The sequence below is a fragment of the Symphodus melops genome (assembly GCF_947650265.1).
Source record: "Symphodus melops genome assembly, chromosome: 8".
NCBI classification, from domain to species: Eukaryota; Metazoa; Chordata; class Actinopteri; order Labriformes; family Labridae; genus Symphodus; species Symphodus melops.
The window spans coordinates 2,039,315-2,058,886 of NC_136698.1; the positions used below are offsets into that span (position 1 = coordinate 2,039,315).

At 44.3% G+C, this 19,572-nt stretch overlaps 2 protein-coding genes across 2 annotated transcripts; both read left to right on the forward strand.

Annotated features, from left to right (window-relative positions):
• The first annotated feature begins 7,872 nt into the window (after positions 1 to 7,872).
• On the forward strand, positions 7,873 to 9,529 carry foxq1b (forkhead box Q1b). Its single transcript, XM_079350687.1, has one exon. The coding sequence runs from the start codon at positions 8,024 to 8,026 to the stop codon at positions 8,906 to 8,908; it is 885 nt and encodes a 294-aa protein (XP_079206813.1). The 5' UTR covers positions 7,873 to 8,023; the 3' UTR covers positions 8,909 to 9,529.
• Positions 9,530 to 14,135: 4,606 nt separating this feature from the next.
• On the forward strand, positions 14,136 to 18,759 carry foxf2b (forkhead box F2b). The gene is made up of 2 exons (XM_079351018.1): positions 14,136 to 15,519; positions 18,029 to 18,759. Exons 1-2 carry the CDS (start codon positions 14,544 to 14,546, stop codon positions 18,199 to 18,201), a joined length of 1,149 nt encoding a protein of 382 aa, XP_079207144.1. The 5' UTR covers positions 14,136 to 14,543; the 3' UTR covers positions 18,202 to 18,759.
• The last annotated feature ends 813 nt before the right edge of the window (positions 18,760 to 19,572 follow it).

Sequence of the window (19,572 nt, forward strand, 5' to 3'; positions counted from 1 at the left end):
GCCCCGCGGTAGGTTGAGAGGCAGGCAAAGCATCTCGTGCAAACCACTATGCGTGAGTAGAGTGTTTGGATCCTATTTCAAGTTTAGACAGAAAAGGGCTGAACGGCTGCCAGGTAAACAGTGCAGCACAGGTACTGATTTGGCCCTGTGTTTATGCTTACACAAAAACAGCCTACAGCGCTGCTGAATGGAGGTAGGTCCTATCAGCTGCAGCGATAAAGCAAGGTGTCTATGGCTAAGATCAATCATTGCTTCTTTTTCTTCTTTATCCAACCCCCCCTCACCCGCCACCCGCTAATCTCCCTCCACGCCTCCGAGCTCGGCATGCGAGGGGACTGTAGCGTGTGAAGAGCTGAAATGGACGATAGCTGCTGATATGGCAGGTATTGAGCCGGTTGCACGCATGGCGGAGGTTCACTGACAGACATGCACTAACAGTAACGTTTTAGAGGAGCAGACAGCTTCCACCTTGACAGTGTGTGGTTTGAAGTTCCTGCCCCATCTGATCTCAGGTTTTGTTCCATTGAGGGGCTTCGGGGGGTTTAGCTACCTGCGCTGCTCTGTGTCCTCGAACTAAGAAACAAAAAGTGTCTCAACATGTCTTTTTTTTAAGCTTCATATTTAGCAAAGTGTAAATGAGTTAAAATTGAGGCCAGGAATGTCTTACCATACAAAAAGAAGACTTGTTGTTGCCACTGTTATGCCTCTTATCATCACTGAGGTTGTTTTATATTTGCATGTATCTTATCAATACCTTAAATCTTTGGAGACTGTATAAAAGGCCTATTCAATTGGCGGCCCAGGGGCCAACTTTGGCCCGCGGATGACACCAGACTGGTCTGCGGATCAGTTCCATTTAAATCAATTTAAACCATAAACAGGGGCGGAAAAACTTGTAAATGACAATTCAATTCAGAAAACTTTATTTGTCCCCGGGGGACAATTCAAGAAAACTGTCATTGTTGCCACAGTAAAGTATTGAAAACAGCAGAGCGCTCCCGTTTAATAGAACATCTTTGGTCCTGTGCCCGCTGCCTATCACAAGCTTGTGTTGTTGATGGAAACATCCCTGCTGAATACCACGCCAAGATCACTGGCATATCTTTATTGGTACATAATCTTCACTCTGCACACAGTTATGAAACATATTCTTACTGCATGTCCCCAAAGTGCGACTTGATATTCGGAGAAGGACTTTCAGGTACGCTGTTCTTGCAGGATCTGGGGTCTGTGGAGCGGTTCTCTTTACATCTATATCATCGAAAGGAAGCACCTGATGCTTTGTCTAATGACTTACTGCTGTGACCCGTCCTGGGTTTGACCTGTGTTTTGTCATCGCTTCGTGTTTTTATGTCTGTAAATCATGTAACTCATTAAGATCGTACAGACTGTTTGCAAAGCCAAGCATGAAACACACAGGGAGTCATTGTTAGCCAAAGATCCTTGATTAGTGTAGCATTGATTCCACCTCACTGGATGCTTTGTTCGGATCAAAGAAAATCATATTTGGACCACTCCTCCTGACCACTGGGGAAGAAACAAGGTCACTGATGTTCAACCCAAATTATCTGGTCATGGGAAAAGTTTGCAGATCTAGTCTGAAACTCCCCAAATAGCTCGCTGAGTCATCCTTTCCTTGCCTCTTTTTAAAAAGTAATGATTTTTTATGATTTCAACATCTGGATGATTACTTCAGTGCTTTCAGAGCAGGACCACGACAACATGCAAAGTTTACATGAGATACAGCTGCAGTAGGTGAGGCTAATGCTAGCTAGCATGCTACCGTTGCCGGGAGAAAAACAGGTACAATGTCACCTCCAGCTAATCTTTACTAAGTCTCCTCAATTATTTCTTCATCCAGACTTGTTGAAAGTGTTTGGACTTTTTTCTTCACTGCAGAGCGTCACGACAGCTGGGTGTACTCAGTCATTGTTTTGTTCAAATCTGCTCGTGTGTGAGGTAATGTGAGGTGGTATGTGCTCACTCTCAAACGCTAATCTTTAAAATATCCCCAGGTGAGTGATGCATTTTTATTGGGGATTTGAACCAACCAGAGCGGCACTTTAGCCAAAAAAAGGATGGCAGTGAAGAAAGAGGGGGAGAACATCGAGTGTGTCAACAAAACCCGATTTGGGGTCAAGAGGGTCACTTGGGTACACTTAAATTTACAATGTGGCTCCTTTGGCTGATCAGGGAGGCACTTGTGCTAACAACATGGGCTCATGACAACTGGGGAAACTGCAGCACCAGTACCGCACATGAGCTCACTGGGGGCCACAGTGGTGAACGAGGGCTGCATGATAGCAACGACACCTCCACTTCGGCCAAAGGGAAAAATGACTGAACAGAAGCACTCCAGGGTTGACCTCTTGTCCACTAACCTGGGCAACAGTAATCGGAGGGGGAGAATCAGGGTGCACCTCAAACCACGACTTAGCACTTCCAAAAGGAACCGCTCTTTAGCAAGCCACAAACCGATCCGGTGTGGAGCATTAAAGTGCCAAATATGTGCAGATGCATGTTGTGTTAAGAGGGGGAAAATAATAAGGCAGGAAACCCGTTCAACTCATGCATGCTTCTTCTTAAAAAATGTAAAAGAAATGATTGCGTGTTTCAATCAAAAGGGGGGGGACCCAGAATTACATCACAAGCATTGCATGTCATCCCGGTCCTCGCAGTGCCAAAATGCCTTTCAACGGCGCTTCACCTGCACTTCACCTCTTTCCTTAATTACTTTAATTATACCCCTTGTTGGCTCCGTTTATTTATATGTATCTATTTTTTTTCCTTCTGTTGGTCTGGCAGGGTGTGAGCACGTCAGGTAAGAATGCAGGAAAACCTAAAATAGCAACATGTGGCTGCCAACTGACTGCAGGACATGCTGCTTCATTTTATCACATTTCATATATTAATTGTTGACACCCGAACAGCAGAGATTTACGCTTATCAAACCGCACTTACGAAAACTCTGAGTCACTGCTCATGCTGTAGCCTATTAAATGTGTGTGTGTGTGTGTAGGTGTGTGTGTGTGTGTGTGTGTGTGTGTAGGTGTGTGTTATCTAAGCATTATTTTTGGTGCCTATGGAAAGTTCTTTTGTTATGTATCAAAAACTGCTGCGTGGGAACTTTTTGTTTGTTACAGTTAAGTGTTCAGGTGTGCCTCTGATTATATGGACCCCCCCCCCCCACACACACACACACACACACACACACACACACAAACCCACCATTTATATCTTCCAAAACACAAAGGTGTAAATCTACAGATGCACGACAAAGCAGACACCAAACAGTTAGAGGGCCGCATTGTTGGGTAATTACAGTAATCGCTGTTTGAAGAATAAACTAGATGGAATGCACACGTCTTATACTCTTCTCCTTCCCTGAAGCACATGCACAATCTCACACACACCTGAGCAAACGCACAGCTGCAGACAAACACACACACACACACCCCTAAGCAAGCCCCTGCACCGAAGCCCTACTGTGTTGAGTGCAGGAATGAGTGGAATTGATGTGGAATGTCTGATTTTTAAGTTGGCTGTGAAGTAGACACATTTCTGTACCTACCTGTGCGCGCCCCAAACGACGCATGTCGACTCTGTCAGAGACCAAATCTGCCGCGGGGAATCTTGGGAATCTCAACAACGCAGCGCCTCTTGTTGCCGTTCCTCCCTGCCCTGTTCACCCACAGCCTGCACTTTGTTTACACAAAGCCATGGGGGCTGGACACCCTTCACTCACAGAGAAGAAAGAAAACAAAGATGAGCTACAGGTAAGAAGTCACCCACAGACATGCAGACGGGGGTTAGCGTGTGAGCGCAGACCGCCGCAGAGGTGTGGCTATTTTTGGAACTGTGAAGGATTCACCCGATGAATTTACATTACTGGAATTCCACTCATGTCAGCACTTAAGAGAGATTTCTGCTGCAGCTCAAAAGAGACACTTAAAATCTCAATAGCCGAGCTAAAACAACAAGGTGCCAATTTGAGGAGAGACACATTAACAGGCTGTATAAGCAGAGTGTGTTCCTGCAGCCTCTCTGCAGAGCACAGTTGACTCCTTTTGACCTCGATGAAGCTTTTTTTTTTTGTTGCATTATACGTATCATTTTTCCACTACGAGCTCAGTTAAAGCAGGATATGACCTTCTCAAATGATGTGAAGATCTGAAATAAAACTTCATCCAAGCCAAGAGAAATGATAATGCGATACTTTATTTATCCCTCTGGGGAAATTGTCTACTTCTGATGTCAGATTGCTATGTGCAGGATAAAAAAAACCGAAAACAGGTGTGCTTCCTTTCACAGCCGATCACTTCAGCACAGGTGTGTGTGGCCGTCTTGGCAGAATACCTGAAATCAAATACAACCTCATTTCACGTCTGCAGAGAAGAGAGGGAGAGAAAAAAAGAAAGAAGCAAGCACACCCACCACCAGCGCAGCGGTGTAACGCTTCCTTGTGCCTCATCAGAGTGTTGCACAGTGGCAGTGATAATGACGGCACACACACTGCTGCTTCCCTCCGCTCTGGTTTGAGGCTCACAGCAGTCGGCCTCCTGAGTCTCAACAAAAACATGTCGGTAGTAACTCCACTGCAGCTGCAGAAATGTCCCAGTGAGAAAAAAATCAGTTTCTAACATCTGATAAATATAATCAGGACAATGTGGAGAGAATTCAACAACAGTTTTTGATATCCAGACTGTCTAATGTGTGCGTGTTCTTCTTGCAAAACACCTCCAAGATGCTCTGAGTTTCACCTTTGACCTACAGAGAACTGTCCGGACGGCAGGAAAGGAGTCTTCATGATTAATTTGCACCACTGGAAAAACATTCTGCAAACGAAGATTCATTTTATCTCTTTTTCTTTTCAATAAGATTTAAAAAGAAAACGCTGGAACGTCGTTGACTTAACACTGGAGGCAACAAATTCAGACAATGGCTTCAGTTTTTACGCCTCTGAGGTTATGTTAGCAGTTTTCACGTCGCACATATAAAGGGGGTTTTGGCCACTGTTGGGATTTTTCTGTCCCGATCATCCAGAAGCGATCGGTTCATTAATCTGAGGAAAACAAAGAAAAGCCAAGTATTCTGTATTTTTCACACATTGATATCAATGAAAGATGAATCTCTAAAGAGTAAACACCATCACCAGGCATGGCAGTAAAGAGTGCGATCTTAAACGTCTGACGCCCAGCCTTCACCATCAGACCGTGGCGCCCTGGTTCACGCACTGCCTGCTCTGACCTCCACCTTCGCGGCGAGGAAGTGTGGACAACAGGAACACGACAAACACTTAGGAGAAATCCTTCCTGCATCTTATCCCATCTGCTCGTTTCTAAAGTGTGTCGAGATAACTCTGCATTATAAACATACACAACTTTGAACTCTATTTAAAGAGGACCAAGGTAAAGGTCATAATTCATCATGAATGAATGAGGACAAACTATTGGATATGTCTCCATTTAGGCTTTTTGGTGGTTCCCTGCTGCAAAGCATGCATCAGTACATTACCACACGTTACTACAGAGGGACAACATACTGCCTTTACAGAAGTTCTACAAAATGTGCAAAACAAGCGACTGAACAAAGAGCCATAAAAAAGAAACAGGAAGACATTTGCGACCCGCTGAAAACTGCTCCGTGACCCACCTTTGGGTGCCGACCCACCAGTTGAGAACCACTGATTTAGATAACTCTCTTCACCGAGCACGCATATCTGTCTCAAAGATCAAACAAAAGCCTCAATCTGACCTGTTACTAACAAAACTGAATAACTAGACGAAGATTATCAACACATGCACACGTAATCAAATCGGTTAACCTCTCAGTTTGGTCACTTTCACACACACACACACACACACACACACACACACACACACACTGGGTACTATGCGATCTGTAATCACGCTGTCATGTGCTGGCTGGGTCATAATTAGGTGCTAAACTGTTCAGGATGCCAATAAGCAATTCATATCTGCAGGAACGGACTCAATGACAGCACTTAGTTTAGTAACCTTATCTTATAAGCTTTGATCTCATTTTGAAAATCCCCAGACATTTATCCCCACATGGTCTTTAATGTGTGTGTGTGTGAGCTCCCTGAATGTGACACAGCCTGAGCTCACACATGAACGTGACGGTGTGCAGAGGTGAACTATTCAGGTTCCAGCAAAGTCCGAGCAGCTGAGATATGAGGGAGGGGGGAGAGAAGACAGTTTAATGATTATTACTGGCCTGAAGCCAGAGTCATAACTCTTGCTAACTCTCCCGTCATGCAGCTGAGAGGTGTTGACAGGAGAAGAGTGAGTGGGGCAACAGACATTTCGTCAACAGGTGTCTGTTTACGATCTTAAAAACTGTTAGGGCAGCGACACTAACACAAGCATATTCATTTAAGCTGCACTTCATTTCTCCTGAAGTGGGAGCATGCATTGATTTATGGCTCATTTATTAATTGGTCATCAGGGTCAAAGTGGTTATGTCACCTGAGCTGTTTTGCAACATTGCACAATACAGACGTTATCCTCCTCTCTCTCTCTTTGTGACCATTTTCTATAAAAAAAAATAATTATTCTGTAGCTCAAGTTTTTTTGTGGGAAGAATGTTTTTAAAGGCGCTTTGATATATTGAGTTGTTAAGGTGTTAAGGGTTTTGCAGACCTGCTGCTTCACCTGAGAAATAACCAGCAGCCTCAATTTACAGGGGAGGAATTCTGTTTAGGATCCCATGAGCAAGAGGTCATTTGGAGCCCTGCCTGTCAAACAGTGTGAGTTATGTGTGAGTGCTTACATTCACAGGTGTGCTGTTTCCTCATTTTAAAGATTTGGACTAATAATTTAATTAGACACAGAGACTGCGCAGCCAAGAAAACACTTGCAGAACACAAAAGTAGTGTTGCACCACTTCTAGCAGTGAGATATCCACACGTTTAGAGTGACAGTCTGTTCTCCTCTCTGGGATCATTTGCATCACCCCCCCCCCCCCCCCCCCCCCCCACCCCCACCCCCTTCAAACTGATTCCGGGCGCTTCATCCTCTCCAACCTCTGCAGGTGCTTTGTGAACTTTACACGACCTCTTGGTCAATATTTATGGCTGTGTTAACTCCTTAAAGCGTCTTGTTTAACCTGAGTATAGTAGTAATCCCTTTCATTGTGCATAAAATGCAACAAAATCCAAACCTACGCCCTTTATTTGAGCAATGAGTCTGCGTTACAGCCGGAGCTCCGCTGAACATGCAGGTCAAAGAGAACATCCCGGCGCTTTCCTCCATTTATCCCCCACCTGTTCCTGCAGCGTATCGACTCTTTTTGTGATTGATTTACCTCATTATAAAAATGTTCTGCAACTTCCTGAAAGTTTTTGTGTTGCGCGGGAAAAAAAATAATAATTTAATTTCACTCCACCTTTACTCACGGAATCTAAGTCGTAGAACATAAAAGCCAAGAAGACTCGCAGTTTTATCACTAGCACTAAAAGTTGATGTGCTTTGTTGAACCTTCACATGTGGTTTCCGTTTTAATCTGATGTGTCTCATCCACAGAGTGATCAAAGACTGCGCAGGAATAATAGGCGCGATGGATGCACTTTTTTAAAGTTGAATTCAAGACTGATTATTTGTCATACCTGCTCTCTCTCTCTCTCTCTCTCTCTCTCGCCTCCCTCCCTCGTTGTTTTTGTCCCTCCTCCACTGGCGTGGCACGGTAGCGTTCAATTGTAAACACATATATTATATCACTCAATCGCTTGAATGCATTCAGGTTGGAAACTCCGCCTGTGGGCCGTCCCTCGCAGAGCCTTTATATTATAGCAAGACACGCGTGTCTCCGGAGACAGATCTGTACTCTGCTGCTCAGACTGAGGCTCAGGGTGCCTCCAGCGCCTTATACGAGCCTATACAACAAACACACAGAGACGTTCCTGCTGTCAGGAGCCGCTGCACCTGCTCTGCTGATCAGCTCAGACCAGACTTATAGAAGAAGACTCTTTGGGATAGAAGATTATCTTTCTATTTAAAGAAACATGAAACTTGAAGTTTTCTCTGCGCACCACTTTGCGCAGAAGCCGCTGGAGCTGTGCATGGACGCAGACGGGGGAGTCCTGTCTCCTCTGTCCGGGGACGAGCTGGGGTCTGACGGGGACTGCGTGGCCAACAGCCCGGCACCTGTCATCCAGAGCGGTGACAGCAGCAAGGGGAAGCCGTACACCCGCAGACCTAAACCCCCTTACTCCTACATCGCCCTCATCGCCATGGCCATCAGAGAGTCCAGCAGCGGCCGCCTCACGCTGGCAGAGATCAACGACTACCTGATGAAGAAGTTTCCGTTCTTCCGCGGCAGCTACACCGGCTGGAGGAACTCTGTGCGCCACAACCTCTCACTGAACGACTGCTTCCTCAAGGTGCTGCGGGACCCGTCCCGGCCCTGGGGAAAGGACAACTACTGGATGCTGAACCCGCACAGCGAGTACACCTTCGCTGACGGGGTGTTCCGGCGCAGGAGGAAGCGCATCGCTAAGAGGAGCTCCACCAAGGAGCAGGAGAGCCCGGACCTCCTGAACGAGGACACCCGCCTCCCGGCCCCGGAGGAGAGGGTGGGGGTCAAGTTCTCCAGCTCCTTCGCCATCGACAGCATCCTCAGCACACCCTTCAAACGGAGGGAGGACATCCACGCTGAGGCGGCACACGCCCCCCGGATCTACTGGCCCCCGAGAGCCCACCTGTTGCCCTTCGCTCTGAGTTATCCTGCACAGCACACGTACCTGTCAGAGGTGGGGTACAGCAGCAGCACGGAGCCGGGGAGGGAAGCACTCGTATACCTGCAACATACAACACCTGACGCAGTCCTGCACGAGCTCAAGGTGTCCAGTAAGGCGCGAGCGTTCCATATAGACACTCTGCTGTCATGAGGCACGCGGACTGCTGGCACACTGTATGTGTGGACTCATGATATGCACTTTGGTGCACTTTTTTTTTCCTTTTTTTTTAACCTTAATGGGACTTAGTCTCATCATGACCTCTCTAAGTCATCCTAAAGTCAAAACAAAAACAAACATGGCGTCCTAATATAATAGATCTATCTGGCGACCGAGCATTAAGCTGCTGTCACCATAGGGAATTCCAAAGTGTGTGTGTGTGTGTGTGTGTGTGTGTGTGTGTGTGTGTGTGTGTGTGTGTGTGTGTGTGTGTGTGTGTGTGTGTGTGTCAGTGAGGCTCGTTTAGAGCGTGTTTGTCTCTGTTGTTTGGTTCATTGGTCATTTCTACTGTATGACGGCTTAAAGTGCCACATTAAAACATAAAATTATTCACTTATTTATATTTTCAAGTTTTGTATGACCTGCTGTATAAAATATTGTTGTATATATAATTAAATATTGCTGTGTGTGTATGTATGTACATATTAAATATTGACTGAGCTGCGATGGTGGCTGCACTACAAACGCATGGAAAAAAAAAAGTTGGATGTGTCTCCTCAGATGGATTCATGCATGTCTGCTATTTTTATGAATAAAAAACGTGAAACACTGGGACCCTGCTGTTCATTGAGATGTTCATTACAGGCTTGAAACGTGGAGTGACTGTGTGTGTACGTGTGTGTGTGTGTGTGTGTGTGTGTGGGGGGGGGGTGGGGGGGGGGGGTAGCAGGTGTACAGTCAGATCAGTGTGGGCGGAAGTGAATAGGCCTCGCACCTGTTCAGTAGCAGAGACTGTAGATTTTACAGCAAAGGCATAAAAGAGGGAATTGTTACTCATAATCTTATAGAATAAATAATAATATAATCATCTTATTTAGAGAATAAATTGAACGTAGGGGTTCCTCTTCGTCACAGACAGGTCCACTCTTACATGATCTCAGTGTGTTGTTCAGATGTTTTCAGAAATATGACGGACAACTTAAATATATATTTTAGTTGTTTAGTCAAGACCAAAGCACACACAGCTTAAACTGTCTAAAATGACTAAATCATTGTTTAAGAAGTGAGTTAATTGTTACGCAAGGGAATAACATTGAGGCTTAACATTTCAAACAAGATTTATACAATCCAGTCCAGCATAGATGAGACTTGTAGTCATCTTTTCAAAATCAATAATTAAAAACAAATATTTTACTCAAATATTCGTCTATTTGCTGTGATTGTAATTATGACATGGAGTTGCTGATATTAAAAGATTATATTTTATATGCAGCCCAAAAGCAGATGCATAGGTGTTGAAATATGTTTTGATAGTAATGAGTCCCTGTGGTGACATTTTATATGATTCATGGTATGATTAACGTTTATCAAATGTCAGGTCTCAGGTGATGATCATGACATTACATGTTTATTCTGCATGTGTGGGGACTTCGTCCATCTATGTCGTCGGATTTGTTCTTCATTCCTACAGCCAGTCCTCAAATATACTCGGATGTGCTGTTGGATATTTTTTGTATAAATAATCCTGAAAACAGGCTTTTCTGTTCAAACATTGAAAATAAAATAAAACAAAGAGTGAGCAAATGTGGAGATTTTGTGTGAAATGTGTCCGCATCAAAACACGATAAATCAGTTTTGGATTTATATAAAAACATGTTCATCACAGTGGCACAGCTGGTTTGCGCGCGCACATCCCTGCAGCGTGTCCGTGTCCGCAGGAGGCCAAAGCTGCTGTCCGCGGTCCTGAAACAGACCCCAGACTCATTAAGCATCTTTAACTAACGAGTTGTCTTCGCAGCATATTCATGTTTTTACTGTCACATTTTAGACTTCGATTATCTTAAAAGGTAAATGTTATCTTTCTAAAACCGCAGCCACCAACTCACCTTCTTCATGTCTCCTGACAGTGACCATCAGAAACACTGACATTAATGTCATGTGCATTACATGATTTAAAAATGATCTCATGTGCAGTACATCACAAACATATAGTGTGTGTTGTTTTATATAGACTCTCCTTTTATATGTTAAAACCTGTTCCTTTGTGAAATTAATATTCGTTGCATTGAAAAATATGTATTTTGCTGCTTTTATCTTGCTCACATATTTATTTAAAAACTCGATGAGCAATGCACAGCACGTCTGAAGTCCTGTCCTGTTTGTGTAAATAGTGATAAATAAATTATTAATGGTTTCACATCAATTTCATTTTTTCAGAGTTCCGGTTTGGCTTGTTTGTAAATCAAGAGAGAACTTTTAAGTAAAGCGCGTGGACCTTTTTTTATTCTAGGAAACGCTGAAGATGGGATATTACAGTCAATGACCATAACTTCTTATTAAGTAATATTTGGACGTTGGAGTGGAAGACGTACATTTTCCAACGTGGGCCTGCATCTGCACATTTCAAAGGAAATAGTCCCAGCACATGACCGTGTTTTTATAATGTTTTGTCAGTGGCTCATAAGTGAACACAGGCCTGCAGTCTGTGTCCCTCACGCACACATCGCTGTGTTTCTCCACACACATGTTGCAGCAGCAGCTGTGAGCTCTGTCCTCGGATCAGTCTCACAGGTGACAGGTGAGCCTCCTTTTCAGGGACAATGCTGCAACCTGCAGGTGAAACGTCGGAACAACACACCTGTCTGCAGGGCAGTCACGTGGCTCCAATCATCGCAGACAGCATCCCCACGTTTGTTGACATCCTGGTTGTTGTGACGCGCGTCCTTCGTATTTATAAACAGACCTTTTTTTTTTATTCCTCAGGACACGGACATGTGGACCAGGTGCACAGCATGCATACAGGTTTCAGGGACCGACTGCACATCGAATGAGGCCCTCGGTGTTATGAAACCAAACTTTAAGGCAGCAGGCACAATGTTAGGAAGTCCAAACAGTCTGTCACTCCGGCAAACTGAACCGCGCTTGACCTCCAGACTCCCGGGGAGGCAGCTCAGGAAACACAGTCAGAGCGGCCAGAAAGCCCGAGCAGGCGAGAGAATGTCATTCTGTTAAAAAGAGCTCAACTCAGTGTTTGGTGCCGTTTAATTTTTGGATGCATTCTGTTTATTACAGGCCTGCTAAGTGCTGTAAAAAATAATAATAAAAAAAAAAAAACATGAAACATTTGAGACAGCCTTAATTATCATTTGACTTAAACGTAGTTTGTATTTTAATTAACATGCTCTATTTAAAATACGTTTTGGAGGTTATATTTTAATTAAAAAAAATATAGCATCACAAATGTATTTTCTTTTTAGTAATATGATTTATATAAATAGAATACAATTTTAGGCCGTAGCCATTTTGTTGGAAAAATGGCTTGAAATAGGTTACCCGAGGTCAAGCAGCCGGACAAACACTCTCTCTAAATCTTGAAATATTTTATAGGGAGTAGTCAACATATTTCAGCCTAAATATGAACACAAACAGACGGCCTGGTTGTGTCAGCAGAGGGGCCTCCAGCCGAGCCTGTTCTCCAAAGACAAATTCCTCCATCAAAAACACCTCTGAATAGCTGTCGTGGCGGCTGCTGATCACTTGAGATTTGCAAAAGGCTAAATTAGGAGCTCATATAATCCCGGTGCGTAAAAAACATCGAGCCGGAGCGCCTTCTTCAAAGCCTCCCAGAACAAAGATCTCCTCTGCAGGCCAAGGCATCCTGATCGCCGCGGGGGTCATAAGTTTTGATGTCGCAGGAAATTTCTGGGGGCCGTTAAGATCCTCAACAACTGCTGTGTGAGCGTGTGTGTTTGAGCGTATATGTGTGTGTGTGCGTGTTTGTGTGCGTGTCACGATGGAAAATGATTTTATCCGCACATCCTTTGTTGCGTAAAGTGCAAATAGGTTATTGTTGGTGGTTATTGTTTGGAAAATCTTCCAGGCTATACTTAAAAGGTTATGTCGGCAATCACGTGCACAGATCTGAGTGTGTGAAATGAAATCAGTAAAGTGAAACTATTTGTTTTAATCTCCTTCGAGATGCACAGTTGACGTGTGTGGTATAAAAACATAAATATAAAAACGCACTCTTATAAGACAAACTATAGCCTACAATTACACACTCAAAAAGGGTCCGTGCAGCTTTGTAAATTAAAAAAAAAATTAGAATATAAATGTGCCAAACATGCAAAAACTCGACAATGATGATTTCCTTTTAGCAACAGCCGCAAAGCTTTATTCCCTTTTTGCCCTTCAAAGCTCAATGATCTCCGCTCCGTCGCAGCACGGATGTTGATATTACCTTTATGGGATATATAACTCCATCATGTTGGACAAATCTGTGTGTGATGTCTCCATAGGGGAGGAAACTGTCGACGCCCGCTCGCCTAATTTCGCTTTTCTCTCTCTAATGAACGCGGGGCCCATGGGACCGGCTCTGGCCCGGGGCGGTAAGCTGACACTGGCGCGCTGTGTGTGGTATCCAGGGCCGGGCTTGATGGAAAAAGCCTGCTTCCACTCATGTCAAAGTCATTTACTCAGAGCAACCCCCCGCTTACACACGCACGGCAAAGACCACCACCTCTCCATCTCTCACACTCCTCGCCCCAGCCCGGCCCCGCGACAGTTTGTTTTTGTTATGCTCTGGACCAGTTTGGGAGGAAATTATGAGCAAAATAATACAAATAACACAAGCTGGTGCGTTTTTTGTTTCTTACATGTAACATCGATGCGTTTGGGTTCTATCTGCAGCAGATATCTCGCAGGCCTCAGTGAATGTTTTTGGATGTTTTAGAAAGTAATCTAGCATTTTTTCGCGTATTTTATTCGTGTCAGTAAAATGTGTGATCTGAGGCATATCACGCTGAACTCACAGCTCCATACATACAGGACCAGGGGGGGAGCTCGTTTTTTAACTTGTGCGTCTGGCGTGTGGCGCTGTTGATTGGGATGTCTGGGGGAGGTTTGATAGATGGCTTAATTGCGTGTAGTCCGAGCTGGGAGAGAAGGAGTGGGAGGAGGGGGGGAGGAGAGAAGGCGAAGAGAGGAGAGAATAAGGGGCTTTAACGCTGCTGAGAACGGTAAGTGGACTCGGGCCAAATTTGGCAGGAGGGTGGAGGGGTGGGGGCTCTTTTCGTCACTGATTTGAGGGAGATTTGCAGACGCAGAGTGCGGATGAGGAGAAGGGGTGGGGGGGCTCTCACAGAGGGAACAAAGATTTATGAAATGATAGGTGGTCGAGCTTTGTTTGGTTGGACTGTTGCGCGCAATATGTCAAGGGTTTTCGTGTTTCCCCTACTTGAGTGACTATTAAGACGCTCGATGGCCACCCTGCGCACCACTTAGCGCCGCTGTGACACCCAGTGGAGCCTCTGTGTCCTGGACACTCAGTCTCCAGTGGATAAGCAGCTCCCCCCACTCTCTCTTCCTCTTCCTCTCTCTGTCAGTGCGTACTCGCCGTGCGTTCTGCATGCGTCAGGGGAGCACCGTGCGTAACGGAAGAGTCGTGCGTAACAGGAGACAGATTCCGCTCCATTTTGCGCCTGGGTTCTGAGGACCACTGGTGGTGTTACACTCACTTGCACGGACATTGACCGCTGGATCCCGATATATTTCTCTTCCTAAACATCTCCCGGCTCGCCTTCTCTCCCTCCCTCTCTTCACTCTACGCCAGTCGCACGTCAGAGCTGACATGACGACCGAGACCCCTCAGCAGCAGCTGGACCCACCGCCTCCTCTGAGATCCAGCCCGGCGTCCGGCGTCCTGCACCCCGCCATGCTGAGCCCACAAGCTGCCTCAGAAAGTTCGTCCAACGCCATTAAAGGAAAGAAGACGAGCTCTGGTTTACGGCGACCGGAAAAGCCTCCGTACTCCTACATCGCTCTCATCGTGATGGCAATCCAGAGCTCCCCCACCAAACGCCTGACCCTTAGTGAGATATACCAGTTTCTTCAGGCTCGCTTTCCGTTCTTCAGGGGCTCATATCAGGGCTGGAAGAATTCGGTCCGGCATAATTTGTCTCTGAACGAGTGCTTTATCAAGCTGCCCAAAGGGCTGGGCAGGCCGGGGAAAGGCCACTACTGGACCATCGATCCGGGCAGCGAGTTCATGTTCGAGGAGGGCTCGTTTCGTCGCAGACCTCGAGGCTTCAGGCGAAAATGTCAAGCTCTGAAGCCCATGTACCGGATGATGAACGGGATAGGATTCGGCACATCCATCCTTCCGCAGAGTTTTGACTTCCAGGCTCCCTCAGCCACCCTCGCCTGTCACAGCAACGGCTACAACTTGGACATGATGAGCAATTCAATGGCCGGTGGTTACGACGGGCTGAGCGGCGGCCACCACGTACCCCACATGTCCCCGAGCCCCGGGTCCACGTACATGGCGAGCTGTCCAGTGCCGCCTAACGGGGATTACGGACCGGACAGCAGCAGCAGCCCCGTGCCCTCCTCTCCGGCCATGGCCAGCGCGCTAGACGGCCATTCCCCGTACGCCAGTACGTCCGCACACTGGGCGTCCTCCGGCGGGTCTCCCTATATCAAACAGCAGCCTATCGCCTCAAGCAGCCCGGCGTCCTCCGGGTTACACTCCGGCATGTCTCCATACTCCCTGGAGCAGAGTTATCTCCACCAGAACGGCAGGGACAGCCACTCCAGCGACATTTCAGGTACCAATCGGCTCATGTTTGGAGGCTTTCTTAAAAATAAATAACTAGAATGATAGTTAATGATAACTAGAAAAAAAAAAGAGATATTCATAATTCAAACCCCACACCTGCAGACAGGTTAGTTTATGTCGACGTTTAATTTCTGTCTGCAGCAGTGTCTTGTGACAATTTAAAATCAAATTTTCCTGCTTAATTAAAAACAAACACTTTCGTTCTAAGAATTAATATTTATATTCAGGATCATCTTGCTTATTTAAAGAAAAATAATGACAAATATGAGTTTGTATATTTGTGCATGGCGAGCAGTCAAAATACAATTTCTTTATAATAAACAATCACGTTTTAATTGTGTTTCCCCCAGTTAGTTTTTACTGAGCTAATCTTTTCAGGTTGGCGTGAAAAATTATTATAGCCAATACTAATAATAACCTTTTTTATATATGTATATAAACAAAGAAAACAGATGTTATCAAGATGATTTTACAGACAATGCACAGGCTTTAAATTATTTTTTATTTATTAGAAAAGTTGCACTAAATGTTAATTTGATAATTTAACCGTCCAGCTGTATTTCTCCTCAACTTAGATAATTTAAAATAGACTTTTGCTTTATCACAGCCTTATGAGAAAATGGTTCTTTTTAGTTCTTTAGGGCCCAAATATAAGAAGAAGGTGATGCAGTAGGTGCTGCTGAGGTGTGATATGCAGGATATCTTTTTCCTCCATAGAACTTTCGGGATATTCTCAGCCACATCTGCCCGAGTGTTCACGGTGATATTCTGCCTAATAATCAGATTAAGAAAAGCAGCTATTTAGTGATTCCCCTCCTCTGTTCACGCTCATTTACTTTAACACAACACGCGGAGGCTTTACGAAAGTCTGGGGATTTCACCGAGGCGAGGAACCATGCTGGAGCCCCGAAAGGCTCCCAGAGGTTAACCAAACAAAGACTGTGCAGGTCGGACCACACCGGCGGAGGGTTTTAAACCACCAGAGACGGAGGGCCTTGTTAAACTTTACGCAGCGTCTTAATTGAGCCTGTAGGAGGATGAATGTGTGAGCGGCGCAGGGTCAGACACTGCACTGACAGTCACACAGGGCTATGTAGGGCAGAGAGCTGTGGCCCCGGAGGATAAAGCCTGCTGTCTTCCCCTGAAAACAGACACATCTGGAGTCCTTATGACCTTGACGCAGCTTCAGCCTCACCATTTATTTTTCTCTTTCTGGAAATAGAGGCTCACTTACAGACACGAAATGACGCGCAGTCTGATTGGAAGATTTTCTTAAAGGTTTGGGAGTCATCGGGGGGGAAATTACACTCACGTAGTTTATTCTCATTTGTTGTAGTTGAGGAATAAAATAACATTTGCTTTTATATAATAGCCATTAAAAATACGAATGAACAGCAAGTATTGCTCTTTAATATTGTGCAACTTGTTGGTCAAACATTTTAATTTAATCTCAAAATAGCTCTTATCCCATGAAGATAAATAATCGATTTGTTCTTTCCTTCATTAAAGCCTATAAGAATTAACATCACGACAGTCAAGTCGATTGTTCGTTTTCAAAGCCCGAAGAACAATTCAGAGAAACCTTGGACGTTTATTTGAAAGTATATTTGTGTGTTATTTGTTCTGCAAAGGGAAAGTGCACACTTTTATACATATATGAGGAATGTTATCGGTTGATGTGTGAGCTAGGAAGCTGATTTCCATTTAGCAGATCACTTCATCAGTTCTCATTTGAAATCAAAATGAAGAGATCGTATTTTTTTAAGTTTAAGAAAAAAAACAGATTTATTTTAAAGGTGCACTACATGTCGATTTGATGGTGAAATTTAAAAGTTGGAGAAGGGAAACCATTTTGTTGCAAAATTTTCTGATAAATACACAAACTTTATTTTAAAGACTAAATGGGTGCCTGAAAACTGTTAGGTGGAGAGTTACGGTTTCACTGTTGTGGCCCCCCCCACCATACCTTCTCACGTATCTTCAGGTCAGATGCTTTGACTGACGACTTTGTGCTCTGTGACTCAGGAAATGTTGATGTCTGTAAATATTGTGTTTTATGTCTGTGACTTTGTATTGTGCTGATGACCGTCTATAGGCCAGGACACTCTTGTAAACTCATCTCAATGGAGGTTATCCTGGTTAAACAAAAATATATATTTACATTCAAACAGTGTTAAAGGGACCACATATTCCTCTCTGGACAGTTCGTTTATAGAGTTGTGAAAATACACCACAACATCTGTATATTTCTCCAACTTTTATATTCTCCGTAGTGCGCCTTTAACTAAAATCTGCGTGTTGTTTCCGGTTCAATCAAACTTAAAACCCCCCACACAGGCTCGTTCAGGTTCTCTGAAATAAGGCAAATCGAAGTATACTAATGACTGATGTATTAATTTGTTTGCACACATATCTGACCCCTCTGTCTGTGTGTGTGTGTGTGTGTGTGTGTGTGTGTGGGTGTGTGTGTGTGTGTGTGTGTGTGTCTGTGTCTGCAGTGGGGATCCCGCGCTATCAGAGCCACTCTTCGGTGTGCGACAGGAAAGATTTCGTGTTAAACTTTAACGGCATCTCCTCCTTCCACCCTTCGGCCGGTGGATCCTACTATCACCATCACCACCACCACCACCCACAGAGTGTGTGTCAGGACATCAAACCCTGCGTTATGTGAGCGCGCGCGCGCGCGCCACGCTGGACTCCAGAAAGAGACAGATATGCAACGAGAGAAGAAACGACGGCAACAGTCAAACTGCAGCTCCGTCACGACATCAGCAGACTTTAATTTTCTACTTATTTTTTTTTGAATGTTTGGAGGATTGTACCCGGATGTACCGTGGTGTATGTTTGCCTCCTACATGCAGCCAAAGATGCCTTTTCTCTCTCTCTCTTTTTTTTGGACTTTACATTGAAGGAAATGAATGAAGAAACCCCAGAGGCCTTAAGAAAAACCACTTTGCCTATATGAACCCTGACACGCGTGTTCTTCTTCAAAAGAAGTTTCTGAAACACGACTTGTTTTTGTTTTTTTTATGTGTTTGCTCTTGTAAGACGTGCAAACATTTTATATTCTATGTAACTATCCTATTAGAGTAAGTACACACGTGACGCTTTAGGCTAACATGAACTGCAACAAACCTTGCACTTATTGTATAACCTCCCTGCCTTACTTTTTGTTTTGTCTTGTAAAAGGTTTCAATAAAGCTGATTTATATTTTAGGCTTCACTCAGACAGACTTCTGTCTTTACCTGAGCGACACTCACCCAGACTATAAAATCCAGGAAGTTGCATAAAGCAGATACTCATGGTAACATATCAAATGTTGCTTTTCAGTTTGGTCAGCAGTGATGGAAGGTGCATTAACTTAATTAGAGATACTTTGAGTAGTTCTATTTCCTGCTACTATACTTTTACTAATTTATGAGGCAGCTGGAGTTTATCAGCACGATGGACTTTCACAAACAAAACCTAAATCCCTCCAAACAGCCTGAAAAGTCCTACTCACGTACTTTATAGTTCTTCATTTACCTTTGATATTCCACTTCACTATGAGACTGAAGGTTTGAAATGCATTCGTATTTTCATTTATTACAACTTATAAAGGATCTCAATTCTTCTTCCAACACTGATCAGATTGTGTTTTTATAGTTTCTTTATCAGATTACTGAGGTTCAGAGACAAAATATCATGGTGATAGTCTAAAAATGGTCGCCCCGTTATCAAATGAACAGAGTGATTCAAATGTGAGATTTCTGTCATTTTTACACTGCAAAAACTTCAAATCTAAGCAAGAGTTTGGGTCTCATTTCTAGTCCAAAACATTTCATATTACCCTCCTTTAAAGCCACACTTCGTAGACAAGGCAATGTACAAATCTTAGTTCAAGAAATGCATCACAAAAAAAGGTCTGCAGTGCCCTGATAAGTTTTTTTTTTTTTTTTTAAAGTCTGCCAAAGGAGCAAGAACTCAGTGAACACATCTCATTTCATGACACTCAACATCTCCCTCAAAGCGTCTCTGTTTAGTTTTATTTTGTTTGACCCG